The sequence below is a fragment of the Lacerta agilis genome, chromosome 2 (assembly GCF_009819535.1).
Source record: "Lacerta agilis isolate rLacAgi1 chromosome 2, rLacAgi1.pri, whole genome shotgun sequence".
Taxonomy (NCBI): Eukaryota; Metazoa; Chordata; class Lepidosauria; order Squamata; family Lacertidae; genus Lacerta; species Lacerta agilis.
The window spans coordinates 116,206,110-116,231,078 of record NC_046313.1 but is presented as its reverse complement, the minus strand read 5'-3'; the positions used below and the strand labels follow the sequence as shown (position 1 = coordinate 116,231,078).

The window sequence follows — 24,969 nt, the reverse complement described above, 5'->3', positions numbered from 1 at the left end:
GATGACAGAGTCCAGCTTCTTTTCCTAATCTAGAAGCTTTATTTACAAGGCATAAATCACATTCCTGGAGAGACGCACGACGTTCTCGCCTTCTCCTTCTCCGGCCAAAAGCGAAAGGAACAGATACAGAAACAACAAGTATCACGTTACACAGAGTCTTCCGGCGAAAGGAAAACCGGATGTGCGACACTTTTCCTCTTGTGGGCGGGGCGACCTGGTTGAGCTTGTTAACCCTGAAAGCTCCAAACCTCTACATGGTCTGCCATAGTCGAAACAAAATAATTTTAAAAAAATCCTTCCAGTAGCACCTTAGAGACCAACTAAGTTTGTTCTTGGTATGAGCTTTCGTGTGCATGCACACTTCTTCAGATGCCCCAGTTCCCTGCTGCTTTGATATGGGTTAAGGCAGTCATCCACAGAGCTGCAGCCTGGAAGTGTTGGGCCCTGTCCCTCAGAGAGCAACGGGGGCAGAGTCTCTCTCTCTTTTAAATAATTTTTATTATATTTTCCAATAAAACAAAAAACTCAAATCATACACATAAAAGTGCATACTTTTTTGGTTGCCCAGAAGAGGGCAACCAAAATAGTCAAAGGCCTGGAAACGATGCCTTATGAGGAACGGCTTAGGGAGCTGGGTATGTTTAGCCTGGAGAAGAGAAGGTTAAGGGGTGATATGATAGCCATGTTCAAATATATCAAAGGATGTCATATAGAGGAGGGAGAAAGGTTGTTTTCTGCTGCTCCAGAGAAGCGGACACGGAGCAATGGATTCAAACTACAAGAAAGAAGATTCCACCTAAACATTAGGAAGAACTTCCTGACAGTAAGAGCTGTTGGACAGTGGAATTTGCTGCCAAGGAGTGTGGTGGAGTCTCCTTCTTTGGAGGTCTTTAAGCGGAGGCTTGACAGCCATCTGTCAGGAATGCTTTGATGGTGTTTCCTGCTTGGCAGGGGGTTGGACTGGATGGCCCTTGTGGTCTCTTCCAACTCTATGATTCTATGATTCTATGAAATATCACATGGGTCTTACGATCAGCCCTCATCGTAGTATCATGTCTTTGTTTGAGACACTAATTTTCCCATTCATTAAATGTCTCCCAATAGCCTCTTTCATCTACCTAAAAAACATTTCACGATATATCACAATAATCGTGCCTAGCCATGGGCCTTTTCAATGTGGCTTGGCAATGACTCAAAAGAAAAGGGAATCATCGAAATGATAGTTTTATGAAATTATTATTTTCTCCATCATCTCTACAGCTCTCAAGGGGAAAGCTACATTAAACTCCATGGGATCTACTTGTGAGTAAGCATGCAAGGACGGCTCCATCAGCTCCAGCTCTAAGCTGCAATGTGAACGGGAGACGGTTTTACCAGCCCTCTCGTTGCACCTGCATACAAGGTGGGAACGGGAAGAGCAGTAAAGCTACTTCCGCCCATGAGCAGGAGGTGGCGTTGCGATACACAGCCCCTGCACGATTGGCTGGATTCCCGCCGCTCCCCCCCCCCCGACGGGCCGACCAATCTGGCTGGCTGAGGTGCGTGGCCAACATCCCTTTAACTAGGAGACAGCGGGAATCCTTCCCCCTCTCCTTTCTCTGCCCCCAGCTACATTGGTTCTCCTGCCCGTTAGGTTAGGTAATGACCTTGCTATGGACTGCGGTTGGTCGCCCCAGTTGGCTGGGGGGCCTGGTAGGACTTTTCCCCATTTGGGCTAGCCAAATCGGGTTTTTTCGCCTACCTCGTAGCAATTCGTCACAACTTTTGGTTTGGCGGTTAGGCATTGGATAACATCAATAGAGGTAAAAAGGGAAGGTAGCGCCATCACCTGCCCCTCATTGGAAGGGTATTCCGTTAAAGGTTTCCGGGGGGCGTGGCCCTGTCCGAAGCCTAGGGAGGTTAGGGCCTAAGGCATGCCCCAACGGTGATCACAGGGGCAGTTCCACTTGATAAGCATCAGTGGGGCTACCCTTGGTGGTTAACCCTTCACGGACCTCCAACACCTGGGTTGGGGTCACATATAGTGGTTAGGATCCAATGCCTAAAGCCAATACCGCTCAACATCCGTAACCAATAAAGTTGTGGCCTTTACGCCCATTAATTCGATACAATGTCTCACGTGTCATTATTCAACGGGAGGGAAGGACATTGCCACGCAACTTCTTTCAAGGTACCCCCATCCTGCAATGTGTGTGTTTGCAATGCCTTAAAAAAGAAAAGTGTGTGTGGCCCATGCTCGTCAAGAAATAAAAAATGAGCCTCAGAGTCTATGCTGCTCCCTTCAACAAAAAGTATTGGGATGCTTCACATTTTGTGGGGCCTGAATCCCAAACTACCAATCTGCTTGCTCTCTAGCTCTCCAACCGTATGCACAGTTCTTTTGTTTTTAAAACTTCCCAGCGGTTTTCCACAGACTGATATTTCAAGAACCCACCTTTAATTTCCAGGATCCACCCTGTATCCCTTTGTTTAAAAATGGTGTTATCAGTGAGAAATTAATCCCCGGTACTTTCTAAAATTTACTGCTATTGTGGGGGGGGGGGGTAAGAGCAATGGGCCTTATGCGAAACACTGGATGCCCCATTCTCAAGTGACAGTGTTACCACATTTCTCTCCGGTGTGAATTATCTGGTGCTTTCTATAACTCGCACTAGAAGTAAAACATTCCCCACACACGGTGCATTTATATGGCTTCTCCCCCGTGTGGGCTCTCTGGTGGACGACCAAGATAGACTTGTCAGCATAACATTTCCCACTCAGGGCACTTGTGGTTTCTCTCCCCTGTATGGATTTTCTGATGTTTCATGAGATGTGAGTCACGTTGAAAACATTTTCCACACATGGTGCACTCTTAAGGATTCTCTTGAGTGTGGATTCTATTATGTACCAAAGCGGTTGAGTGGTAAGCGAAACTTTTCCCACACTCCATGCATTTGTATGGTTTCTCTCCAGTGTGGACTCTCTGGTGGGTCATTAAATTAGAATTGTCAGCAAAGCGCTTCCCACAGTCCGTACACTTGTATGGTTTCTCTCCCATGTGGACTCTCCGCTGGTGAGACAAGAGGTGAGCTTTTCGAGAAAGACATTTGCCACACTCTAGGCACTTGTAAGGTTTCTCTCCGGTGTGGGATCTCTGGTGGATCACAAGGCAAGCTTTTAGAGAAAAACATTTGCCACACTCTATGCACTCATAAGGTTTCTCTCCAGTGTGGGATCTCTGGTGGGTCACAAGGTGATCTTTTCTAGAAAAACATTTGCAACACTCCGTGCATTCATAAGGTTTCTCTCCACTGTGGGATCTCTGGTGGATCACCAATTTAGAGTTGGCAGCAAAACACTTCCCACACTCCATGCATTTGTATGGTTTCTCTCCAGTGTGGACTCTCTGGTGGGTCATCAAATCAGAATTGTCAGCAAAGCCCTTCCCACAGTCTGTACACTTGTATGGTTTCTCTCCCATGTGGACTCTCCGGTGGTGAGACAAAAGGTGAGCTTTTTGAGAAAGACATTTGCCACACTCTAGGCACTTGTAAGGTCTCTCTCCAGTGTTGGATCTCTGGTGGATCACAAGGCAAGCTTTTAGAGAAAAACATTTGCCACACTCCCCACATTCATAAGGTTTCTCTCCAGTGTGGGATCTCAGGTGGGTCACAAGGTGATCTTTTCTAGAAAAACCTTTGCCACACTCCCCACATTCATAAGGTTTCTCGCCAGTGTGGGTTATCTGGTGGGTCACAAGGTGAGCATTTCGAGAAAAATATTTGCCACACTCTATGCACTTGAAAGGTTTCTCCCCAGTGTGGGACCTCTGGTGGATCACCAATGTATAGTTGGCAGCAAAACACTTCCCACAGTCCATGCACTTGTAAGGTTTCTCCCCAGCATGAACTCTCTGGTGGATCCTAAGGTTTTCTGAGCAGGTAAAAGTCTTCTTGCACTCAGGGCGTTTGTAGGCCTTCTCCCCTTTGTGGATCCTCTTGTGTCTCACTAGTTGACACCGTAGAACAAACTGTTTCTCACACCGCAGGCATTTGTGCGGTTTGTGTCCATGATGGACTCTCTGGTGTTTGGCAAGATCATGTTTCCGAGTAAAACACTTCCCACACAGATTACAAATGTTCTTTTCCCCCGAGGGCATTTCCTGGGACAAATGGAAAACAGGAAAATGAGACCATGAACTTTGGAAACAATGAATATTTGTGTCGTTCATCTATGGAACTCAATGCTGCACAAGATAACAAAGGGGTTACGTATGCCTTCTAGCAGGGGCTGGAAACAGCACTTGACCAACCCTCCTGTCCTGGGAACCTTTAGGGAGCTACGGCCAAAAGGACTGAGAAGTATAAAACATCTTCTCTTAAGGAGGAGTGGGGCTCCCATGTAGCAATTGGTCTGATTATTTTGGGATGTGAAATCAGCACATATTTTGACCTGACCCAGGGCACTTTTCCAGCCAGAATTCAGTTCCAGCACCTTTCAGGTGGGTGCCATTGCCATTCTGAGAGGGGGGCCTTTTCCAGGCCAATTTAGGCAGCCAGGCACTCTCACTCCCTTCAACCATTACACTCCCCTCACCCCTTACGTGGCTTCACTGCTCAGGGATTCCTGCTCAGGGAGAAAATGGCAAGGCACCGGGAGGTATCCGGATCCCACCGTGGGATCCCGGCACATTCAGGACCTCCAGAAGGCCATCGGCGCTGGACCTCACTTTAACGATGGGGGTGGAAATGCACCTTCAGGTATACTGGGCTGAGGCCATTTAGGGCTTGAAAGGCCAGCACCAACACTTTGAATTATGCTTGGAAATGTACTGGGATCCGATGTTGGTCTTTCTAGACTGGTGTTATGGGGCTGACCAGCGCAACCAAGGCAGTTTCTGTCCCATGATGAGGCCTGAATCCAGATCGGAATTCCTGCCAAGAAAAAACCAGATAAGGTGTGGAGAGGATCCCAATCCCCCACAGAAGCACCAGATCTGGGTATGTTGACAGGTTGTCATCAAATGCTCTTGTGAAAGACTGACACACTTCTCTCCCCCCTCTACATTTTATCGCCGCAACAACCCTGTGAGGTGGGTTGAACTGAGAAATGGTGTCAGTCGCTCATGTATCCCTGATAATAATAATAATATTTATTATTTGTACCCCGCCCATCTGGCTGGATTTCCCCAGCCACTCTGGTTGGCTTCCAACAAAAATCAGATACAAAAATATTACACATTAAAAACTCCCTGAAAAGGGCTGCCTTCAGGTATTTTCTGAATGTCAGGTAGTTATTTATCTCCTTGACCTGTGATGGGAGGGCGTTCCACAGGGCGGGCGCCACTACCGAGAAGGCCCTCTGCCTGGTTCCCTGTAGCTTTGCTTCTCGTAGTGAGGGAACCGCCAGAAGGCCCTCAGCGCTGGATCTCAGTGTCTGGGCAGAACGATGGAGGTGGAGACGCTCCTTCGGGTATACAGGACCGAGGACGTTTAGGGCTTTAAAGGTCAGCACCAACACTTTGAATTGTGCTCGGAAACGTACTGGGAGCCAATGTGGATATCTCAGGACGGGTGTTATGTGGTCCCGGCGGCCACTCCCAGTCACCAGTCTAGCTGCCGCATTCTAGATTAATTGCAGTTTCCGGGTCACCTTCAAAGGTAGCCCCACATAGAGCGCATTGCAGTAGTGCAAGCGGGAGATAACCAGAGCATGCACCACTCTGGCAAGACAGTCTGTGGGCAGGTAGGGTCTCAGCCTGCGTACCAGATGGAGCTGGTAGACAGCCGCCCTGGACACAGAATTAACCTGCGCCTCCATGGACAGCTGTGAGTCCAAAATGACTCCCAGGCTGCTCCCAGTCCCACGATGAGGCCTGAATCCTGATACAGACCATGTGTAGAGGAGAAAACAATTACCGGTAATCTCCACTACAAAGAATGAGTTTCAAAGCTTTACTACAGAAGAGTCCTTTTTTAAATAACTTTTTATTGATTTTAACATTATTGAATCATATAAAACATAATTTCCATAACAAAAAGACATATAGCTCCTCACATAATAATATATAAACATCCTTATATCTTCTTACTCTGTTTCATGACTTCCTCAGATCCCTCTTTGCTGATTTCATTATATTACATCTTTAGCAGTCTTCTACTTCATTTTAAACAATCCTTTAAAAAAATTTTTTATTAAGTTTTTCCACATAACAAAAAGCAAACAACAGTAACAACAAACATTGACAAAAAACACAACAAAAATTACAACTTATTACTTCTATAAAGAATAATTCAATTTTCCCTCACATCTTAGTAGGACTTCCTCCTATCTCCTCCTCCTGCGTCCCTTGTGAATACCTTTTTTGTAACTTCCTAAATTTATTTAATTCTAATCTATTTTCTAACAACTACTTAACCATTAATATCTCTTATCTCTTAACTCATAATATTCTCATCTAATTAATTAAATCTATCTCTTATCCTATCTTATCATCTTATATCAAATACAACTAACTTCCACTCTAAAGCCTGTCTTATTCTCAAAATCTATCTAATTTTCAATCTTACAATGATCTTTTAAATACAATTTAAATTTTCCCCATTCTTTATCCACTGCGTCGTCTCTCTGGTCACGGATTTTCCCGGTCATTTCTGCAAGCTCCATGTAGTCCATCATTTTCATCTGCCATTCGTCAATCGTTGATAATTCTTCTGTCTTCCATTTCTTAGCTATCAAAACTCTAGCTGCTGTTGTGGCATGCAAAAACCAATTTCTATCACTTTTTACAATGTCTTGACCTAGGATGCCCAGTAAAAAGGCCTCTGGTTTCTTCTTAAATGTGTTTTTCAACACTTTTTTAATTTCATTATATATCTTTTCCCACCCTAGGGCACAACCACCACATATGGAAGAAGGTTCCTTCTGATTGTTTGCATTTCCAGCATTTGTTACTTTGACCATGGTATATTTTAGCCAATTTCACAGGAGTTAAATACCACCTGTACATCATCTTCATAGTATTTTCTCTTAATAAACTAAACATTCCTAATTCTAATTCTCAATTATATATCTCATATCATTGTCTCACTTTTTTATCTATTTTCTAATTATTTACCATTCTAAAACTAACCTAAGCCTCAGTTTCTTACAAAAACTTTCCTCTTTAAAAAATATTACAATACTTTTAAAAATACACTTTAAAATTGCTCCAAACTTGGTCTATCGTCTCCTCCTTCTGGTCGCGGATTCGTCCAGTCATTTCGTCCAGTTCCATATATTCCATCATCTTCATTTGCCATTCTTCTATTTTAGGTAAGTCCTGTGTTTTCCAGTTTTTGGCAAGCAATATTCTAGCTGCTGTTGTGGCATACAAAAAGAATCTTCTATCTTTTTTTGGGCACTTCATCTCCTACTATTCCAAGTAAAAAGGCTTCTGGTTTTTTTAATAAAAGTATTTTTAAATACTTTTTTCAACTCATTATAAATCATGTCCCAGAAGTCTTTCACTCTTGGGCAAGTCCACCACATATGATAAATGTTCCTTCTTTCTCTTTGCATTTCCAACATTTGTCGTCATAGGTATGATACATTTTTGCTAATTTCACAGGTGTCATATATCATCTATACATCATTTTCATCATATTCTCTTTCAAACCATAGCATGCAGTGAACTTAATCCCTTGTTTCCACAACCTTTCCCAATCTTCCAACATTATGTTGTGTCCTATATCTTTTGCCCAATCAATCATCACCGTTTTCTCCATTTCATCTTTCATATGCCATTCCAGTAACAAATTATACATTCTAGACAAATTCTTACTATTTGTATCTAACAACTCTGTCTCCAACTTAGATTTTTCTCTCATAAAACCATTTTTTAATCTTGTTTAAACATTTCATTTATCTGATGGTACTGTAACCAGTCATTAAGCTTCTCTTTCAATTGGTCATAAGGTTTCAGCTTGATCTCATCTTCTTTCTCCTCTAATAAATCCTCATATTTTAACCATTTACAATCCATATTCAATTTCCTCTTAGCTTTTGCCTCTAAAGGTGACAGCCATGTAGGTTTTTTTCCTTTCCAACAGTTCTTTATATCTTATCCAAACATTGTACAATGACTTCCTAATTATGTGATTTTTAAAACCTTTGTGTACTACGGTTTTGTCATATCATAAATATGGATGCCAACCATATACATTATCAAAACCTTCAAGATCCAATATATCTGTGTTCTCTAACATAATCCAATCCTTTATCCAACAAAAAGCTGCAGCTTCAAAGTACAATTTTAAGTCTGGCAGGGAAAATCCCCCTCTGTCTTTTGCATCTGTTAGTATTTTATATTTAATCCTGGGTTTTTTCCCCTGCCAGATAAATTTCAACAATGCTTTTTGCCATTCCTTAAAACATTTCATATTGTCCACTATTGGTAAGGCTTGAAATAGAAATAACATTTTTGGCAATACATTCATCTTAACAACAGAGATTCTACCTAACAAAGATAACTTCAAGTCCTTCCAACTTTCCAAGTCTCTCTTTATCTCTTTCCACAGCTTGTCGTAATTGTCTTTGTAAAAGTTCAGACTTTTATTTGTCATATTAACCCCTAGATACTTCACCCTTTTAACAAAACTCAGACCAGTCAACTTTTCCAAATTTTCTCTTTCTTGGAATGTCAAGTTCTTATCTAAAACCTTAGTTTTACTCTTGTAAACCAGCAACCTGCCCAAACTCTTGAATTATCTCAAGCGCCCTTATAGCACTGGACTATGGGTTTTGTAATGTTAGTATCAAATCACCTGCAAAGGCCTTTAATTTATATTGTTGGGTCCCACTGTTACCCCTTTGACTTCCTCATCTTTTCTCAGCTTATTCAGTAAGACCTCCAGAACCGAAATAAAAAGTAGAAGGGAGAGGGGACACCCTTGCCTGGTTCCTTTTTCAATCTTTATTTCTTCCATAACCACATTATTTATTATCAACTTTGCTCCTTGTTCTGAATATATTCCTTTTATAGCATTTATAAAACCTTTTCCCATTTTCATATTGTCCAAATTTTGCTTCATAAAATTCCAAGAAATATTGTCGAAGGCTTTCTCAGCATCTATAAACATTAAAATTGCTTTACACTTTATTTTAGTTTGTAACATTTCTAATATATCCAACACATTTCTTAAGTTGTCTTTCATGTGTCTCGCCGGCAGAAAACCTGCCTGATCTTTGTTTATAACTTCATTCAACGTTTTCAATCTTGATGCTAAAATATTTGCAAAAAAATTGTAATCCACATTCAATAGGGAAATAGACTGCAGAAGAGTCTTAAAAGAGTTGAAAATAAAGCTTACATAGATACAAAGTAATACATTGCTCCGCTGAGTTCTTGGCTTCCATTTTCTGCCAAGAGAGACCACTAGAGTTTCCAGCAATGAGTCATCATTTAGCCCAGGGTTTTCCAAACTGGGTTCTCCACCTACACCTACTACAACTCCCATCATCCCTAGTTAGCAGGACCAGTGTTCAGGAATGATGGGAACTGTAGTCCAAAAACAACTGCAGACCCAAGTCTGGGAAACCCTGATTAGCTGAAACCCTCAAAACGAAACATCCCACAATTTGTTGGAGACAAACCTATGCTGTCTAATGCAAACTTCTCTTTATATCATTTCAATTACAATTCATTCAAACACCGCATCTTATACAGATCAAACACATATATTTAACACTGTGCATCAGCCAGTATTATTGATTGTGAAACTTATTTAAGTTCAAAATGCAAAGCTACACGTGATCAGATTAGCTCTTATTTTAAGAAGATGGGGGTTAGTTTGTGGTATTCATGTAGGATTAGATGAGAAGTGATACATTGTCTTAGACATTGTGCGAGTGAGCAAAAGACATTCCGATATCCATATGTGATTGTGTTGAGTGTAACGTTCCTTGCTGGTCTATGTTCAAGATATGCTTTCTTATGACCAATTCTACATGACCTGACATTGGCAAGAAATTGGCTGTTCCTATTGGCTGCCTTAAGCTTCCATTACCGTGAGACGAGAGAGTCACGTCTCTCCTTTAGTTAAGTGTTGCTGTTTAATTTACAACTGGCTGGTAAGAATGTATCCTTTTGATAACCTCAGAGCATCTGTCCCTTTGAAGTAGTGTCAATATGGCAGAGATGTGCCATGGATGTTTGTCTTTCACTTCCTCCTATCAATCGCCTGTACTTTCTTCTACCTGATCATTGGAATGCTAATAGACCGTAGCTAGGGAAGTTTAGTTCCTGGAAATAACCATTCTGCAAGGTTCAAAGAGTCTTTGTTCTCATCCTATCCTCATGGGATCTTTGGGGGGGCTGCGTTGGAAGATTGTGATTGGCTCATTTGCATTCTGTAAGGGGTTTCATGTGTGAATAAAAGTGTCTGGGTAGAGAGAGAGAGAGGAGGTTTTTCGCTCCACTCTTGTCTCCCAGTCAGGCTTGCTGGTCAAGACCTTGTCTGTCTTTCTTGAACTCACGCAAAGTGGCTTAAGCAGAACGCCACATTAGCAAATTGATGGAAGTGTGGATTCTGACTAAACATCAGGAAGAACTTTCAAACAATAAAAGTTTTTCAACAGGGGAACAAACCTTGTTTGTGGACTCCCCATCATTGCTTAAAATTCTCCAAAGGCCACGTGTCCTGGCTTCTTCCAAAGGCCATCTATCATGGATTCTTCTGTTTAGATTTTAGCATTACAGGCGGTTGGAATAGATGTCCCTTGGGGCCCTTCCCATTCTACAATTTTATGGCTCTATATTTTATGTGATAAGAGTGAAATGTGAGTGAAAATTGTGCCACTCCATATATTTAAAATGTTTCTCCTATGTGAATTGCTTATGAATATGAACATTCCACTTTCACTGAAGCTCTTTCCACAATGCGTGCATTTAAATGGTTTCTTCCTGGTGTGAATTTGATGTCAAGGTGTGATTACTAGCTGAGCCACTTTCCACACTGCACACATTTAAATGCTTTTTTATCCTGTGTGAGTTTGTTGATGTTTTCTAAGTGTTCTTCTTTCACTGAAGCTCTTCCCACACTCCAGACAGTTAAATGGTTTCTGTCCTGTGTGAGTTCTCTGATGTAAAGTAAGGGTTGTCTTCTGTGTGAAGCTCTTTCCACACTCCGTGCATTTAAAGGGTTTCTCCCCTGTGTGAATTCGTAGATGTCTTTTAAGGCTTTCACTTTGAGTGAAGCAGTTTCCGCACTCCATACATTTAAATGGTTTTTCTCCTCTGTGAATTCGGAGGTGTGTTCTATGGCTTCCAGATTCAGCAAATGTCTTCCCACACTCCGAACAGTTAAAGGGTTTCTCCCCTGTGTGAATTCGGAGATGCCTTTTAAGTTTGCCACTTTCAGTGAAGCAGTTTCCGCACTCCATACATTTAAATGGTTTCTCCCCTGTGTGAATTCGGAGATGTCTTTTAAGTTTGCCACTTTCAGTGAAGCAGTTTCCGCACTCCATACATTTAAATGGTTTCTCCCCTGTGTGAATTTGGAGATGTCTTTTAAGTTTGTCACTTTCAGTGAAGCAGTTTCCGCACTCCATACATTTAAATGGTTTCTCCCCTGTGTGAATTCGTAAATGTTTTACATGGCTTCCGCGATCGCTGAAAGTCTTCCCACACTCCGTACATTTAAATGGCTTCTCCCCTGTGTGAGTTCGCTGGTGTGTAGTAAGGTGATTATTCGCCCGGAAAAACTTTCCACACTCCATACATTCATATGGTTTCTCCCCTGTGTGAGTTCGCTGGTGTAAAGTAAGGCAATGAATCCACCTGAAACACTTTCCACACTCAAAACATTCATATGGTTTCTCCCCTGTGTGAGTTCGCTGGTGTGAAGTAAGTTCATTATTCCACCTGAAACACTTTCCACACTCCTTACATTCAAATAGCTTCTCCCCTGTGTGAGTTCGCTGGTGTGAAGTAAGGTGATGATTCCACCTGAAACATTTTCCGCACTCCATACATTTGAATGGCTTCTCCCCTGTGTGAATTCTTTGATGTGAACTAAGTGATGCACGATCAATGAAGCACTTTCTGCACTCCAAACATTCAAAAGGTTTCTGCCCTGTGTGAGTGAGTTGGTGCTTTGTACAGTTTCCACTTTGAGCGAAACTCCTTCCGCACTCCAAACATTTAAAAGGTTTCTCCCCTGTGTGAGTGAGTTGGTGTTTAGTGAAGTTCCCACTTTGACTGAAGCTCTTTCCGCACTCCAAACATTTAAAAGGTTTCTCCCCTGTGTGAGTTCGCTGGTGTGTTGTAAGGTGTACTTTCCGGCTGAACAACTTTTCACATTTCATACATTTAAATGGTTTCTCCTTTGTGTGAGTTTGCTTATGAGAAGTAAACTCTGTGTTCTGGATGAAGCACTTTCCGCACTCCATACATTTAAATGGTTCCTTCAATAAAATTCCAGGTGACTTCTTGGAATTCTGACTATTGTTTCCATCAGCTGCTTGGGGAGGAAAGAAAATCCTGTTAGGCTTCCAAGGAATCGGCAGAAATAACATAACACTCATCTGGTGCAAGCAGCACCTCTTATTTCAGCATCTCTTACGTTCTCCCTTTTCATGTTCCAATTTTTTAGGAATACACCTAAAATAATGTCAAAATATAGTAATGCCAGGTGCAGCAAATGGAAATTTTCCTTTTTTCCCTGGCCTTTGCCAAATTAAATCATCTCTGTCTCTTTAAATTGTGTGTGTGGGTGTACTGTTTTGGTTGTTACGATGTAATGTATTTTTCTTTTTTAATATTGTAAACCGTGCAGTGATGCTTAGATGACGGATGTTATATGAACAATTCTATGTGGACTTGGAAGAGACCCCGAGGGTCCTCTTGTCCAAACTCCTGCAATGCAGCAATCTCGACTTAAGCATCCAACCTCTCCTTAAAAGCCTCCAAAGAAGGTGAATCCACCACTTTCAGAGGGTGTCTGTTCCATTGTTTAGCTGGATTCATATTTCTTGTGATTTGTACCCATTGGATCAGGTCCTACCCTCCAGAGATGAAGATAGCAAGCCTGCTCCATCTTCACATGACAGCACTTTAGATAGATATCTGAAAACGTCTTACACCCAGCTTCCTCAGCCATTCCTCATAAGGCTTGGTTTCCAGTCCCTTGATCATGATAAGCTTGTGGTTTATTAAGGCCCTGAGACATGTGCTACTGGCAGCTCAGGTGTCCTCCATCTTATATATGTGCAGCTGATTCTTCTGGCCTCATTTTAGAATCTGATATTCAGTCAACTTTTCCCTTTTCTTGCAAGGAATCCTATTCGGAATAAGGGAATTCCCTTTAAAAAAGTGAAAAGTTGACAACTATGATTCAGTCCCTACTGAAATTCATTTTTGACCAGTACACCAATCTGTTATGGTAATATTGAATCTCCTGCATTGGCATAATCTGCATATTGGATGAACAGTCACCCCCTCAATACCTTCATCTAAGTTGTTTATAAAGACGTTGAACAACAACAGACTCAACACTTCCATTATTTTTTACCTCTCTTGTACGCCAAAGCTCATTCTTATCTTTCGTCTGCATGATCTTAGCCTTGTTACTGCTGCCTACTCATTTATACTCTTCCTTCCGTTTCTTATGCCTGCCTTTCTTAAATCTCAGCTCATCTTTATGCAGCCACATCTGCTTCTTTATGTTCCTCCCACTTATCTTTCTTCTTGGACTAGGATACGGGTGCAGCTGGAGCCCCCAACTGAAGCCACGCCACTATGGCCACCTGAGCCTCAAAGGACAGCAATGGATGCAGAAGTCCCTCCAAGCAACAAGCCTCCTCTTTCAGAGGGAATGTAACCCCATCCGGAGCAGGCAACCTCCCAGCCATTCAGTCTAGAGAACCACCCATTAACTGGGCCTCTGTCTTATCAGGATTCAGCTTCAGTTTGTTGGCTCTCATCCAGCCCGTTACCGAGGCAAGACAGTGGTCTAGCACACCTGCTGCCTCACGTGTAGATTTAAACAAGAAATAAGGCTGAGTGTCACCAGAATATTGCTGACAACATACTCCAAACCTCTGGGTAACTCCACTTAGTGGTATCATGTAATGTTGCACAGCATAGGGGATAAAATCGTACCCTGAGGAATCCCACATTGAAGGTTCCACAGGGCTGAAGAATAGTCTCCAAGCAACACCCTCTGGAAACAACCATCCAAGTAAGATGGGAACCACCACAAAGAGGTGTCACACACCCCCTAACGCAAACAGCTGCTCTAGAAGGATACCATGGTAGATGGAATCAAAAGCCGCTGAGAGGTCAAGAAGAATTAGTAGGGACACAGCTCTGCTGTCTCTTTCCCAACAGAGGTCATCATACAAGGCAACCAAAGCAGTTTCTGGGCCAAAACTGGGCCAAAATCCAATTAAAATGGATCTAGAAAATCAGCTCCCTCCAAGACCACCTGGATCTTGTCTGCAACCCCGCGGTCAAGAACCTTGTCCAGGAAGGGGAGATCAGCAACTAGCCAGGAGTCCTGCAGAGGAAATAGCACCTAAAATTCAAATGCCTGGGGAAAGGTTTTCCTCTTCTCCATCTATTGATCCATCCGTGTCCCCAACTCCATTCCCCTGGAACTCACCAGATCTCGCTGAGGGTCCTGGGAGGGAACATTTGAAGGTTGTGGGAGACAGCCTGACCAGGTCAACTGTCCATCTTCCTCGTTCCATCAGGAGCTCAGGAGCTGCAGGTTCTTGGGTGGGAGGCAGAAACAAAGGGAGCATGAAGGGATTTTCCTTGTTTCCACTCCCCATCCCTCCATCCCCCCATCTCCTTTCCCTGCCACTCACCAGATCTCTCTGAGGGTTCTGCAGGGGAACAGTCATAGGTTGTGGGAGACAGCCTGACCAGGTCAACTGTCCATCTTCCTCCTTCCATCCTTACTAGGTTTGCAGGTTCAGTCGCTTTGGTCCTTCCTGAGGAGCTCAGAAGCTGCAGGTTCCTGGGAGGGAAGAAGAAGCAAAAGGAGCCTCAGAGGCCCTGCAGGGATTTTCCTGCCCAAAACATTTTGCAGCCTCTGGAGAAGCTCAAATGGGGTACCCCCCCTTCCCCAAAAGGGCCACATTTTTAAAGGTTGTTTGGTTATAGCAATTCAATGCTTCCTCTCCCTGCCGGGGCTTACTTATGAATAAATGTGCCCAGGGCTGCTTTTTGACACCCAGAAACATGCACCAGGTGAGAGACTTTGGGGAAGACTGCTCCCCTCCCACCCGCCAGGGATTTCTTGACTTTTCTGCTTACTTGGGGGGCGGGGGGAAGGTTCCCCTCCAGCCCCACCCAAACATTTCTCCTTCTCCACTCACAACCCCCTGGAACTCAGCACACCACTCCCAGCCTCGGATAGTGATGATGATGATCCAGCCTCTTTTAAACTATTTTGCAGAGCTCAAAGTTTAAACAAGTTGTGACATCTTGGGAGGGAGGGTAGCCTCAGACCCCTGCAGAGAATGACCCAGGTGGCTAATTCGGTGTCATACAGCAGCCTACCTTGGGAGCCCCCAATTCCTGAGGGAGAAGCAGTTTCCAAGTAGGAAGGGGGAGAAAGGAATTCGGATCCCCCCTCACCCCCATTATGGATGTGACTTTAAGGGGACTCCTGGGCAGGAGGGAGAAACCAAGGCAGCCCCTCCGGGGATTTCCTCGTCCAAGATGGAGCCCTTTCTCTCAAGCGCCGCCCCACATAACTGATCACAGGACACAGTATATATGCTTGTGTGTACACACACAAAAACACACATACCAGCCCCCTCACGTGTTTTATTGCGGAGCCCAAAGCCCTCGCGGTCCCATGGATTTGGCTCCAATGCTGCACGACCCCCCCCCCCCCCAGAACCAGGGAACTGTGGAGGTGGAAGGGAACCCGGGGGTCATCTAGATCATCCCCTCGCAATACAGGGGTCTCAAGGAAAGCATCTGCCAAAGACCCCAATTGGAGTTCCCCCCCTTCTCAAGGGGCACCCACTTCCGAGCCCCTCAAACAGCCCGCTCACCCCCCTCCGGGGGTCATGGGTGTGTAGGGGGTGCTGGGACCTCAGAGGCCTTCCCCCCACCCACCCAGGGGTTCCTCCCATTCATCTCTCAGCCCCCCAATCGCCTACTCTGCACCCCGCGTCGCCCCAGAGCCTCCCCCCTTCGCCCAAAGGACTCACCGCCCCAGAAGCCTCCCAAGACAAGCGGAAAGAGGAGACGAGGCGGAGGAACGGAGAGAGGGGCCTTTCCCAGGCCGCTCTAGGCAACCGGGCTCTCTCGCTCCCCTTAACCCTTGCCGCTCTGGGATTCCTGCCCAGGGGGAAACTGCGCAAGGTACCGGGAGGGATCCGGATCCCGCCACGTTCAGGGCAGGACATGGCAACGCTCAGCTAGGCTCCCACGCTGGGAAAGGAGCATGTACGGGGGGGGGGGCGAGGTCCTAGGGGAGCGATGTCATATTGGAGGGGCGATAGGTGGGATGGCTCAGTGGGTACAGCATGAGACTCACCATCTCAGAGTTGCGGGTTGGAGACCCATGTTGGGTTAAATAGGTTGGACTAAATGAGGGGGGCACAGGGCCCAATCGAGGGCAAGTGGGCTTACAAGAACAGAACCGGGGAACGGTACTTTTAGAAGGGGATCTCCAAGGGTCATCCAGCCCAACCGCGCTGTGATGCTGGAATCGTCGCAGAAGCATCCACGAGAGACGGCCTCCACCTGCCACTCTGCACCATCCTTGTCCCTGGCTGCCATGCTGTGGCCCCCTTTCAAAGCAAGAGGTTCTCTCCCTGGGGGGGAGAGGGTGGGATGGAGGTAGTCGATGCAACTCTGTGGGAGGAAAGGAAATATTCTCCCCTCCCCACCTCACCAAACCTCGCCTCTGCCAGCCTCCAGACATGGGCATAGACAGAGGGAATCTGCAACCCCTCCCCCGCAATCAAGTAAATAAATGAATAAAAAAGACTTCACTTAAGTGACAGATCTCATTGCAGACAGCTTGGCTCTGCCCCCCCCCCCAATATAAATCCGGTGGTGTAAAAATTTAATAAATAATAATAATAGATTAGATCTCTGAGTTTCAGAAATAACTCAGAAATAACGCTTCAGGTTGAGAACTTTGCTTCAGGATAAGAACGGAAATTGTGTTCTGGCAGCGCAGCGGCAGTGGGAGGTCCCATTAGCTAAAGTGGTGCTTCAGGTTAAGAACAGTTTCAGGTTAAGAACGGACCTCCGGAACAAATTAAGTACGTAACTAGGGGTACCACTGTACCGGGTTCAGATGGACCAGTTAAAAGCGAAGGCTGGTTGTGAGGATATGGTTGTGCTGTCTGACTGGTGTTTGTGAAGCATTTGAGAAGGAGAAAAGTAAGAAACAGACCACTTTCCTCTGTGTGTGGGGACAGTGGAAGCTCACAAGATTTTGTCAGGATAGTAGGAGTCAAACACTAGAAAGTTTCATCCACGTTACATGAGCTTATTACTAGAGGTTTCTTGAGCTTCATAGATGCTTATAGAGTGATGGAGTCTTTATTTGCTATGGCAATAACAGTGTTGGTGTCGCCTGCCAAGCCAGGAGAGGCAGGGATGGAGCTTAAATGATATCTACACCTGCCTTCCTCCTCCTCCAGCAGCAGAGAGGGCTCAGTCTTGGATCGTGGCAAGTTGCAAAATGCACCTAGTCCTTAGGGCATTTCAAATGCTGCTCTTGCCCCTAGACAAATGAAGCACCATACCTGGTACTCAGGTATAATAGAATCATAGAGTTGGAAGAGACCACAAGGGCCACCCAGTCCAACCCCCTGCCAAGCAGGAAACACCATCAAAGCACTCCTGACAGATGGCTGTCAAGCCTCCGCTTAAAGACCTCCAAAGAAGGAGACTCCACTACACTCCTTGGCAGCAAATTCCACCATCGAACAGCTCTTACTGTCAGGAAGTTCTTCCTAATGTTTAGGTGGAATCCTACTAAACAATAGTGTTGTTGTTTTTTGTTTTTAAGCAAGTTAAATGCATTATAACACTGTGACACCAGATGGCGCTGTGGAATTCCATCTTTAGCCAACGTGATTTCCCACTATGAACATTTTACAACATGTTTTCCTGAAACTTTTTTGATGTGTCTAGATGCAGCGTAGATCTCAGGACTGCTGTGCTGGAGAAATTTGAAAGGGGTTCCTCAAATGAAGCTCTCCCACCCAGAAAACAAAAAGACAAGAAAATAATGAAGGCTCCAAGTGAAAAGACAGGCCTTTATTGAAGTACAAATGCACAAAGGGACAGCCTCAAAAATGAGGAGGATGTGAAGAAACACACCTAAAGCTATGTTCAATATACAATTCTAGATTACATTCGTGATTTCATTTCACCATCAAAGGATCCCAGCAATCTGAGTAGTTGCACCACCATCACCATCCTGAACCCATCAAATATCACACAGCTCTTCCGATCAGCTCTCATCATAATATCATGTCTTTGTTTCTTAAGACACTAATTTTCCTATGGGGGGGCACTGGACCTTACGCCAGATACTGGATGCCCCATTCTCAAGTGAGTGTTCTCACATTTCTTTCCAGTGTGAATTATCTGGTGCTTTCTACAACTTGCACTGTAAGTAAAACATTCCCCACACACAGCGCATTTATATGGCTTCTCCCCCGTGTGGACTCTCTGGTGGACAACCAAGGTAGACTTGTCAGCATAACATTTCCCACACCCAAGGCACTTTGGATTTCCCTCCCCTGTATGGATTTTCTGATGTTTCACAAGGTGTGAGTTGCGTTGAAAACATTCTCCACACACGGTGCACTCATAAGGCTTCTCTCCAGTGTGGGATCTCTGCTGTTGCCTGAGGGAAGATTGGTTGGCAAACCATTTTCCACAGTCCGTGCATTTATAGGATTTCTCTCCAGTGTGGATTCTATTGTGTACCAAAATGTTTGAGCGGTAAGCAAAACTTTTCCCACACTCCATGCATTTGTACGGTTTCTCTCCAGTGTGGACTCTCTGGTGGGTCATCAAATCAGAATTGTCAGCAAAGCCCATCCCACAGTCCGTACACTTGTAAGGTTTCTCTCCCATGTGGACTCTCCGGTGGTGAGACAAGAGACAACCTTTCTGAGAAAGACATTTGCCACACTCTAGGCACTTGTAAGGTCTCTCTCCAGTGTGGGATCTCTGGTGGATCACAAGGCCAGCTTTTTCAGGAAAACATTTGTCACACTCTATGCACTTGTAAGGTTTCTCTCCAGTGTGGGATCTCTGGTGGTACCTGAGGGAAGATTGTTTGGCAAACCATTTGCCACACACTGTGCACTCATAGGATTTCTCCCCAGTGTGGGATCTCTGGTGGATCAGAAGGTTAGTTTGTTAAGAAAATTGTTTGCCACACTCTATGCACTTGAAAGGTTTCTCTGCAGTATGGGATTTCTTCTGGGTCACCAGGTAAGCTTTTAGAGAATTTTTTTTGCCACACTCCCCACATCCATAAGGTTTCTCCCCAGTGTGGACTCTCTGGTGGATCACAAGTTGAGCTTTTTGAGAAAAACATTTGCCGCACTCCCTGCATTCATAAGGTTTCTCCCCAGTGTGGGACCTCTGGTGGATCACCAATGCAGAGTTGGTAGCAAAACACTTCCCACAGTCCAGGCACTTGTTAAGGTTTCTCCCCGGCATGAACTCTCTGGTGGATCCTAAGGATTTCTGAGCAGGTAAAAGTCTTCTCACACTCAGGGCATTTGTAGGCCTTCTCCCCTTTGTGGATCCTCTTGTGTCTCACTAGTTGGCACTTCCAGTACATTTCCGAGCACATTTCAAAGTGTTGGTGCTGACCTTTAAAACACTAAAAGGCCTCGGTCCTGTATACCTGAAGGAGCGTCTCCACCCCCATCGTTCTGCCCGGGACACTGAGATCCAATGCCGAGGGCCTTCTGGCGGTTCCCTCACTGCGAGAAGCAAAGCTACAGGGAACCAGGAAGAGGGCCTTCTCGGTAGTGGCACCCGCCCTGTGGAACGCCTTCTCATCAGAGGTCAAAGAGATAAGCAACTACTTGACATTCAGAAAATATCTGAAGGCAGCACTGTTTAGGGAAGTTTTTAATGTGTGACATTTTAATGTATTTTTAATTTTTGTGGGAAGCCGCCCAGAGTGGCTGGGGGGACCCAACCAGATGGGCGGGGTACAAATAAAATAACAACAACAACAACCGTAGAACAAACTGTTTCTCACACCACAGGCATTTGTGCGGTTTGTGTGCATGATGGACTCTCTGGTGTTTGACAAGATCAAGTTTCTAAGTTTCCCACACAGATTACAAATGTTCTTTTCCCTGAGGGCATTTCCTGGGACAAATGGAAAACAGGAAAATGAAACCGTGAACTTTGGAAACGATGAATATTTGTGTCATTCATCTATGGAACTCAATGCTGCACAAGATAAAAAAGGGGTTACGTATGCCTTCTGGCAGGGGCTGGAATCTGCCGACTTGCCCAACCCTCCTGACCTGGGAATCTTCAGGGAGCTACGGCCAAAAGGACTGGGAAGTATAAAACATCTTCTTTTAAGGAGGAGTGGGGCTCCCATGTAGCAACTGGTCTGATTATTTTGGGATGTGAAATCAGCACATATTTTGACCTGACCCAGGGCTCTTTTCCAGCCAGAATTCAGTTCCAGCAGCTTTCAGGTGGGTGCCATTGCCATTCTAAGAGAACAAGGGAGGTGTTCATTGTGAGTTCTAGGAAAACGGCACTTCCCTGACCTATTGGTAAGCTTCTTCCTCACTTAAAATCTGACATATATGTTTAGGTAAAAATTATTTTTTGAGTAAAAATTCTTCCAAATTCCATGTATTTAAAATGTTTCTCCTATGCTAATTTGCTTATGAATATGAACATTCCACTTTCACTGATGCTCTTTCCACAATGTGTGCATTTAAATGGTTTCTTCCTGTTGTGAATTTGATGTGAAGGTGTGGTTACTAGCTGAACCACTCTTCACACTGCACACATTTAAATGCTTTTTGATCCTGTGTGCGTTTGTTGATGTTTTCTAAGCGTTCTTCTTTCACTGAAGCTCTTCCCACACTCCAGACAGTTAAATGGTTTCTGTCCTGTGTGAGTTGTCTGATGTAAAGTAAGGGTTGTTTTCCGAGTGAAGCTCTTTCCACACTCCGTGCATTTAAAGGGTTTCTCCCCTGTGTGAATTCGTAGATGTTTTTTAAGGTTTTCACTTTGAGTGAAGCAGTTTCCGCACTCCATACATTTAAATGGTTTTTCTCCTGTGTGAATTCGGAGATGTGTTCTATAGCTTCCAGATTCAGCAAATGTCTTTCCACACTCCATACATTTAAATGGTTTCTCCCCTGTGTGAATTCGTAAATGTTTTACATGGCTTCCACGATCGCTGAAAGTCTTCCCACACTCCATACATTTAAATGGCTTCTCCCCTGTGTGAGTTCGCTGGTGTAAAGTGAGGGTTGACTTCACGCTAAACCACTTCCCACACTCCATACATTCATATGGTTTTTCCCCTGTGTGAGTTCTCTCATGTAAAGTGAGGGTTGACTTGAGGCTAAACCACTTTCCGCACTCCTTACATTCATATGGTTTCTCCCCTGTGTGAATTCGTAGATGTTTTACATGGCTTCCACTATCACTGAAAGCCTTTCCACATTCCATACATTTAAAGGGTTTCTCCCCTGTGTGAGTTCGCTGGTGTGTAGTAAGGTGATGATTCATCCGGAAACACTTTCCACACTCCATACATTTGAATGGCTTCTCCCCTGTGTGAGTGAGTTGGTGTTGTGTAAAGTTCCCACTTTGACTGAAGCTCTTTCCACACTCCACACATTTAAAAGCTTTCTCCCCTGTGTGAGTGAGTTGGTGTTATGTAAAGTTCCCACCTTGACTGAAGCTCTTTCCGCACTCCAAACATTTAAAAGGTTTCTCCCCTGTGTGAGTTCGCTGGTGTGTTGTAAGGTATTGTTTCTGGCTGAACGACTTTCGACACTCCACACATTGATATGGCTTTTTCCCTGTGTGAGTTCGCTGGTGTGCTGTAAGGTGTTCTTTCCGGCTGAACGACTTTTCACATTTCATACATTTAAATGGTTTCTCCTTTGTGTGAGTTTGCTTATGAGAAGTAAACTCTGTGTTCTGGATGAAGCACTTTCCACATTCCATACATTTAAATGGTTCCTTCAATAAAATTCCAGGTGACTTCTTGGAATTCTGACTATTGTTTCCATCACGTGCTTGAGGAGGAAAGAAAATCCCGTTAGGCTTCCAAGGAATTGGCAGACATAACATAACACACATCTGGTGCAAACAGCACCTCTTATTTCAGTATCTCTTAGGTTCCCTTTTCATGTTCCAATTTTTTTAGGAATACACCTAAAATAATTTCAAAATATTGTAATAGCAGGTGCTACAATCTGGGCAGCAAATAAAAACTTTCCTCTTTCCCCTGGCCTTTGCCTAATTAAATCATCTTTGTCTCTTTAAATTGCGTGTGTGGGTGTACTGTTTTGGTTGTTACAATGTTGTGTATTAAGTCGGACACGACTGAACGACTGAACAACAACAACAACAAACAGTGCAGTGATGCTTAGATTACGGATGTTATACGAACAATTCTATGTGGACTTGGAAGAGACCCCGAGGGTCCTCTTGTCCAAGAAGGGGAGATCAGCAACTACCCAGTAGTCCTGCAGAGGAAATACCACCTAAAATTCAAATGCCTGGAAAAAGTTTTCCTCTTCACCATCTATTGATCCATCTATGTCCCCATCTCCATTCCCCTGGAACTCACCAGATCTCTCTGAGGGCCATTCGAAGGTTGTGGGGGACAGCCTGACCAGGTCAACTGTCCATCTTCCTCGTTCCGTCCTCGCTAGGTTTCCAGGACCAGCCTCTTTCAACCTCCCCAGGAGCTCAGAAGCTGCAGGTTCTTGGGAGGGAGGCAGAAGCAAAGGGAGCCTGAAGGGATTTTCCTTGTTTCCACTCTCCATCCCTCCATGCCCCCATCTCTATTCCCTGCAACTCACCAGATCTCTCTGAGGGTTCTGGAAGGGAACGGTCATAGGTTGTGGGAGACAGCCTGACCAGGTCAACCGTCCATCTTCCTCCTTCCATCCTTACTAGGTTTGCAGGTTCAGTCGCTTTGGTCCTTCCTGAGGAACTCAGAAGCTGCAGGTTCCTGGGAGGGAAGAAGAAGCAAAGGGAGCCTCAGAGGCCCTGCAGGGATTTTCCTGCCCAAAACGCCTCTGGAGAAGCTCAAATGGGGCACCCCCCCCTTCCCAACAGGAGCCCCATTTTTAAGGGTTATACCAATTCAATCTGTCCTCTCCCTGCCGGGGCTTACTTATGAGTAAATCTGCACAGGGCTGCTTTCTGACCCCCAGAAACATGCACCAGGTGAGAGACTTTGGAGAAGGCTGCGCCCCTCCTACCCGCCCACCAGCCAGGGCTTTCTTGACTTTTCTGCTTACTGGGGGTGGGGGGAGTTTCCCTTCAGCCCCCACCAAAACATTTCTCCTTCTCCACCCACGACCCCCCTGGAACTCAGCACACCACTCCCAGCCTCGGATAGTGATGATGATGATCCAGCCTTTTTAAAACTATTTTGCAGAGCTCAAAGTTTAAACAAGTTGTGACATCTTGGGAGGGAGGGTAGCCTCAGACCCCTGCAGAGAATGACCCAGGTGGCTAATTCGGTGTCATACAGCAGCCTACCTTGGGAGCCCCCAATTCCTGAGGGAGAAGCAGTTTCCAAGTTGGAAGGGGAAGAAAGGAATTCGGATTCCCTCCTCACTCCCCTTATGGACTTGACTTTAAGGAGACTCCTGGGCAAGGGGGAGAAACCAAGGCAGCCCCCCATCACATTTCTTCATCCAAGATGGAGCCCTTTCTCTCTAGCCCCGCCCCACATAATTGATCACAGGACACAGTATATATGCTTGTGTGTACACACACAAAAACACACATACCAGCCCCCTCACGTGTTTTATTGTGGAGGCCAAAGCCCTCGCGGTCCCATGGATTTGGCTCCAATGCTGCACGACCCCCCCCCCCAGAACCAGGGAACTGTGGAGGTGGAAGGGAACCCGGGGGTCATCTAGATCATCCCCTCGCAATGCAGGGGTCTCAAGGAAAGCATCTGCCAAAGACCCCAATTGGAGTTCCCCCTTCTCAAGGGGCACCCACTTCTGAGCCCCCCAAACAGCCTGCTCACCCCCCAGGGGACATGGGTGTGTGTGGGGGGGTGCTGGGACCTCAGAGGCCTTCCCCCCACCCACCCAAGGGGTCCTCCCATTCATCTCTCAGCCCCCCAATCGCCTACTCTGCACCCCGCGTCGCCCCAAAGCTCCCTCCTTCGCCCAAAGGACTCACCGCCCCAGAGGCCTCCCAAGACAAGCGGAAAGAGGAGACGAGGCGGAAGGACGGAGAGAGGGGCCTTTCCCAGGCCGCTCTAGGCAACCGGGCTCTCTCGCTCCCCTTAACCCTTACGTGGCCTTGCCTCTCGGGGATTCCTGCCCAGGGGGAAGCTGCGCAAGGCACCGGGAGGGATCCGGATCCCGCCACGTTCAGGGCAGGACATGGCAACGCTCGGCTAGGCTCCCACGCTGGGAAAGGAGCATGTACGGGGGGGGGCGAGGTCCTAGGGGAGCGATGGCATATTGGAGGGGCGATAGGTGGGATGGCTCAGTGGGTACAGCATTAGACTCATCATCTCAGAGTTGCGGGTTGGAGACCCATGTTGGGCAAAAGAGGCTGGACTAGATGGGGGGGGCACAGGGCCAGGCTACAAGACCTCCGGCCCAATCGGGGGCAATTGGAATTACAAGAACAGAACCGGGGAACGGTACAGTTGCAAGGGGGTCTCCGAGGGTCATCCAGCCCAACCCCGCTGTGATGCTGCAATCGCCACGGAAGCATCCACGAGAGACGGCCTCCACCTGCCAGTC

The 24,969-nt window shown here is 45.4% G+C and overlaps 2 protein-coding genes across 2 annotated transcripts; both read right to left on the bottom strand.

The window, feature by feature from the left end:
• Positions 1–2,851: 2,851 nt before the first annotated feature.
• Positions 2,852–4,138, bottom strand: LOC117042564 (zinc finger protein 665-like). The gene has a single exon (XM_033142104.1). It carries the CDS (start codon positions 4,136–4,138, stop codon positions 2,852–2,854), a length of 1,287 nt encoding a protein of 428 aa, XP_032997995.1.
• A 5,356-nt stretch (positions 4,139–9,494) lies between these two features.
• LOC117042696 (gastrula zinc finger protein XlCGF26.1-like) lies at positions 9,495–23,258 on the bottom strand. Its single transcript, XM_033142299.1, has 5 exons — positions 23,050–23,258; positions 22,815–22,952; positions 14,830–14,981; positions 14,622–14,732; positions 9,495–12,476 (listed from the first exon to the last, which is right to left on the bottom strand). Exons 2-5 carry the CDS (start codon positions 22,832–22,834, stop codon positions 10,996–10,998), a joined length of 1,764 nt encoding a protein of 587 aa, XP_032998190.1. The 5' UTR covers positions 22,835–22,952; positions 23,050–23,258; the 3' UTR covers positions 9,495–10,995.
• Positions 23,259–24,969: the final 1,711 nt, after the last annotated feature.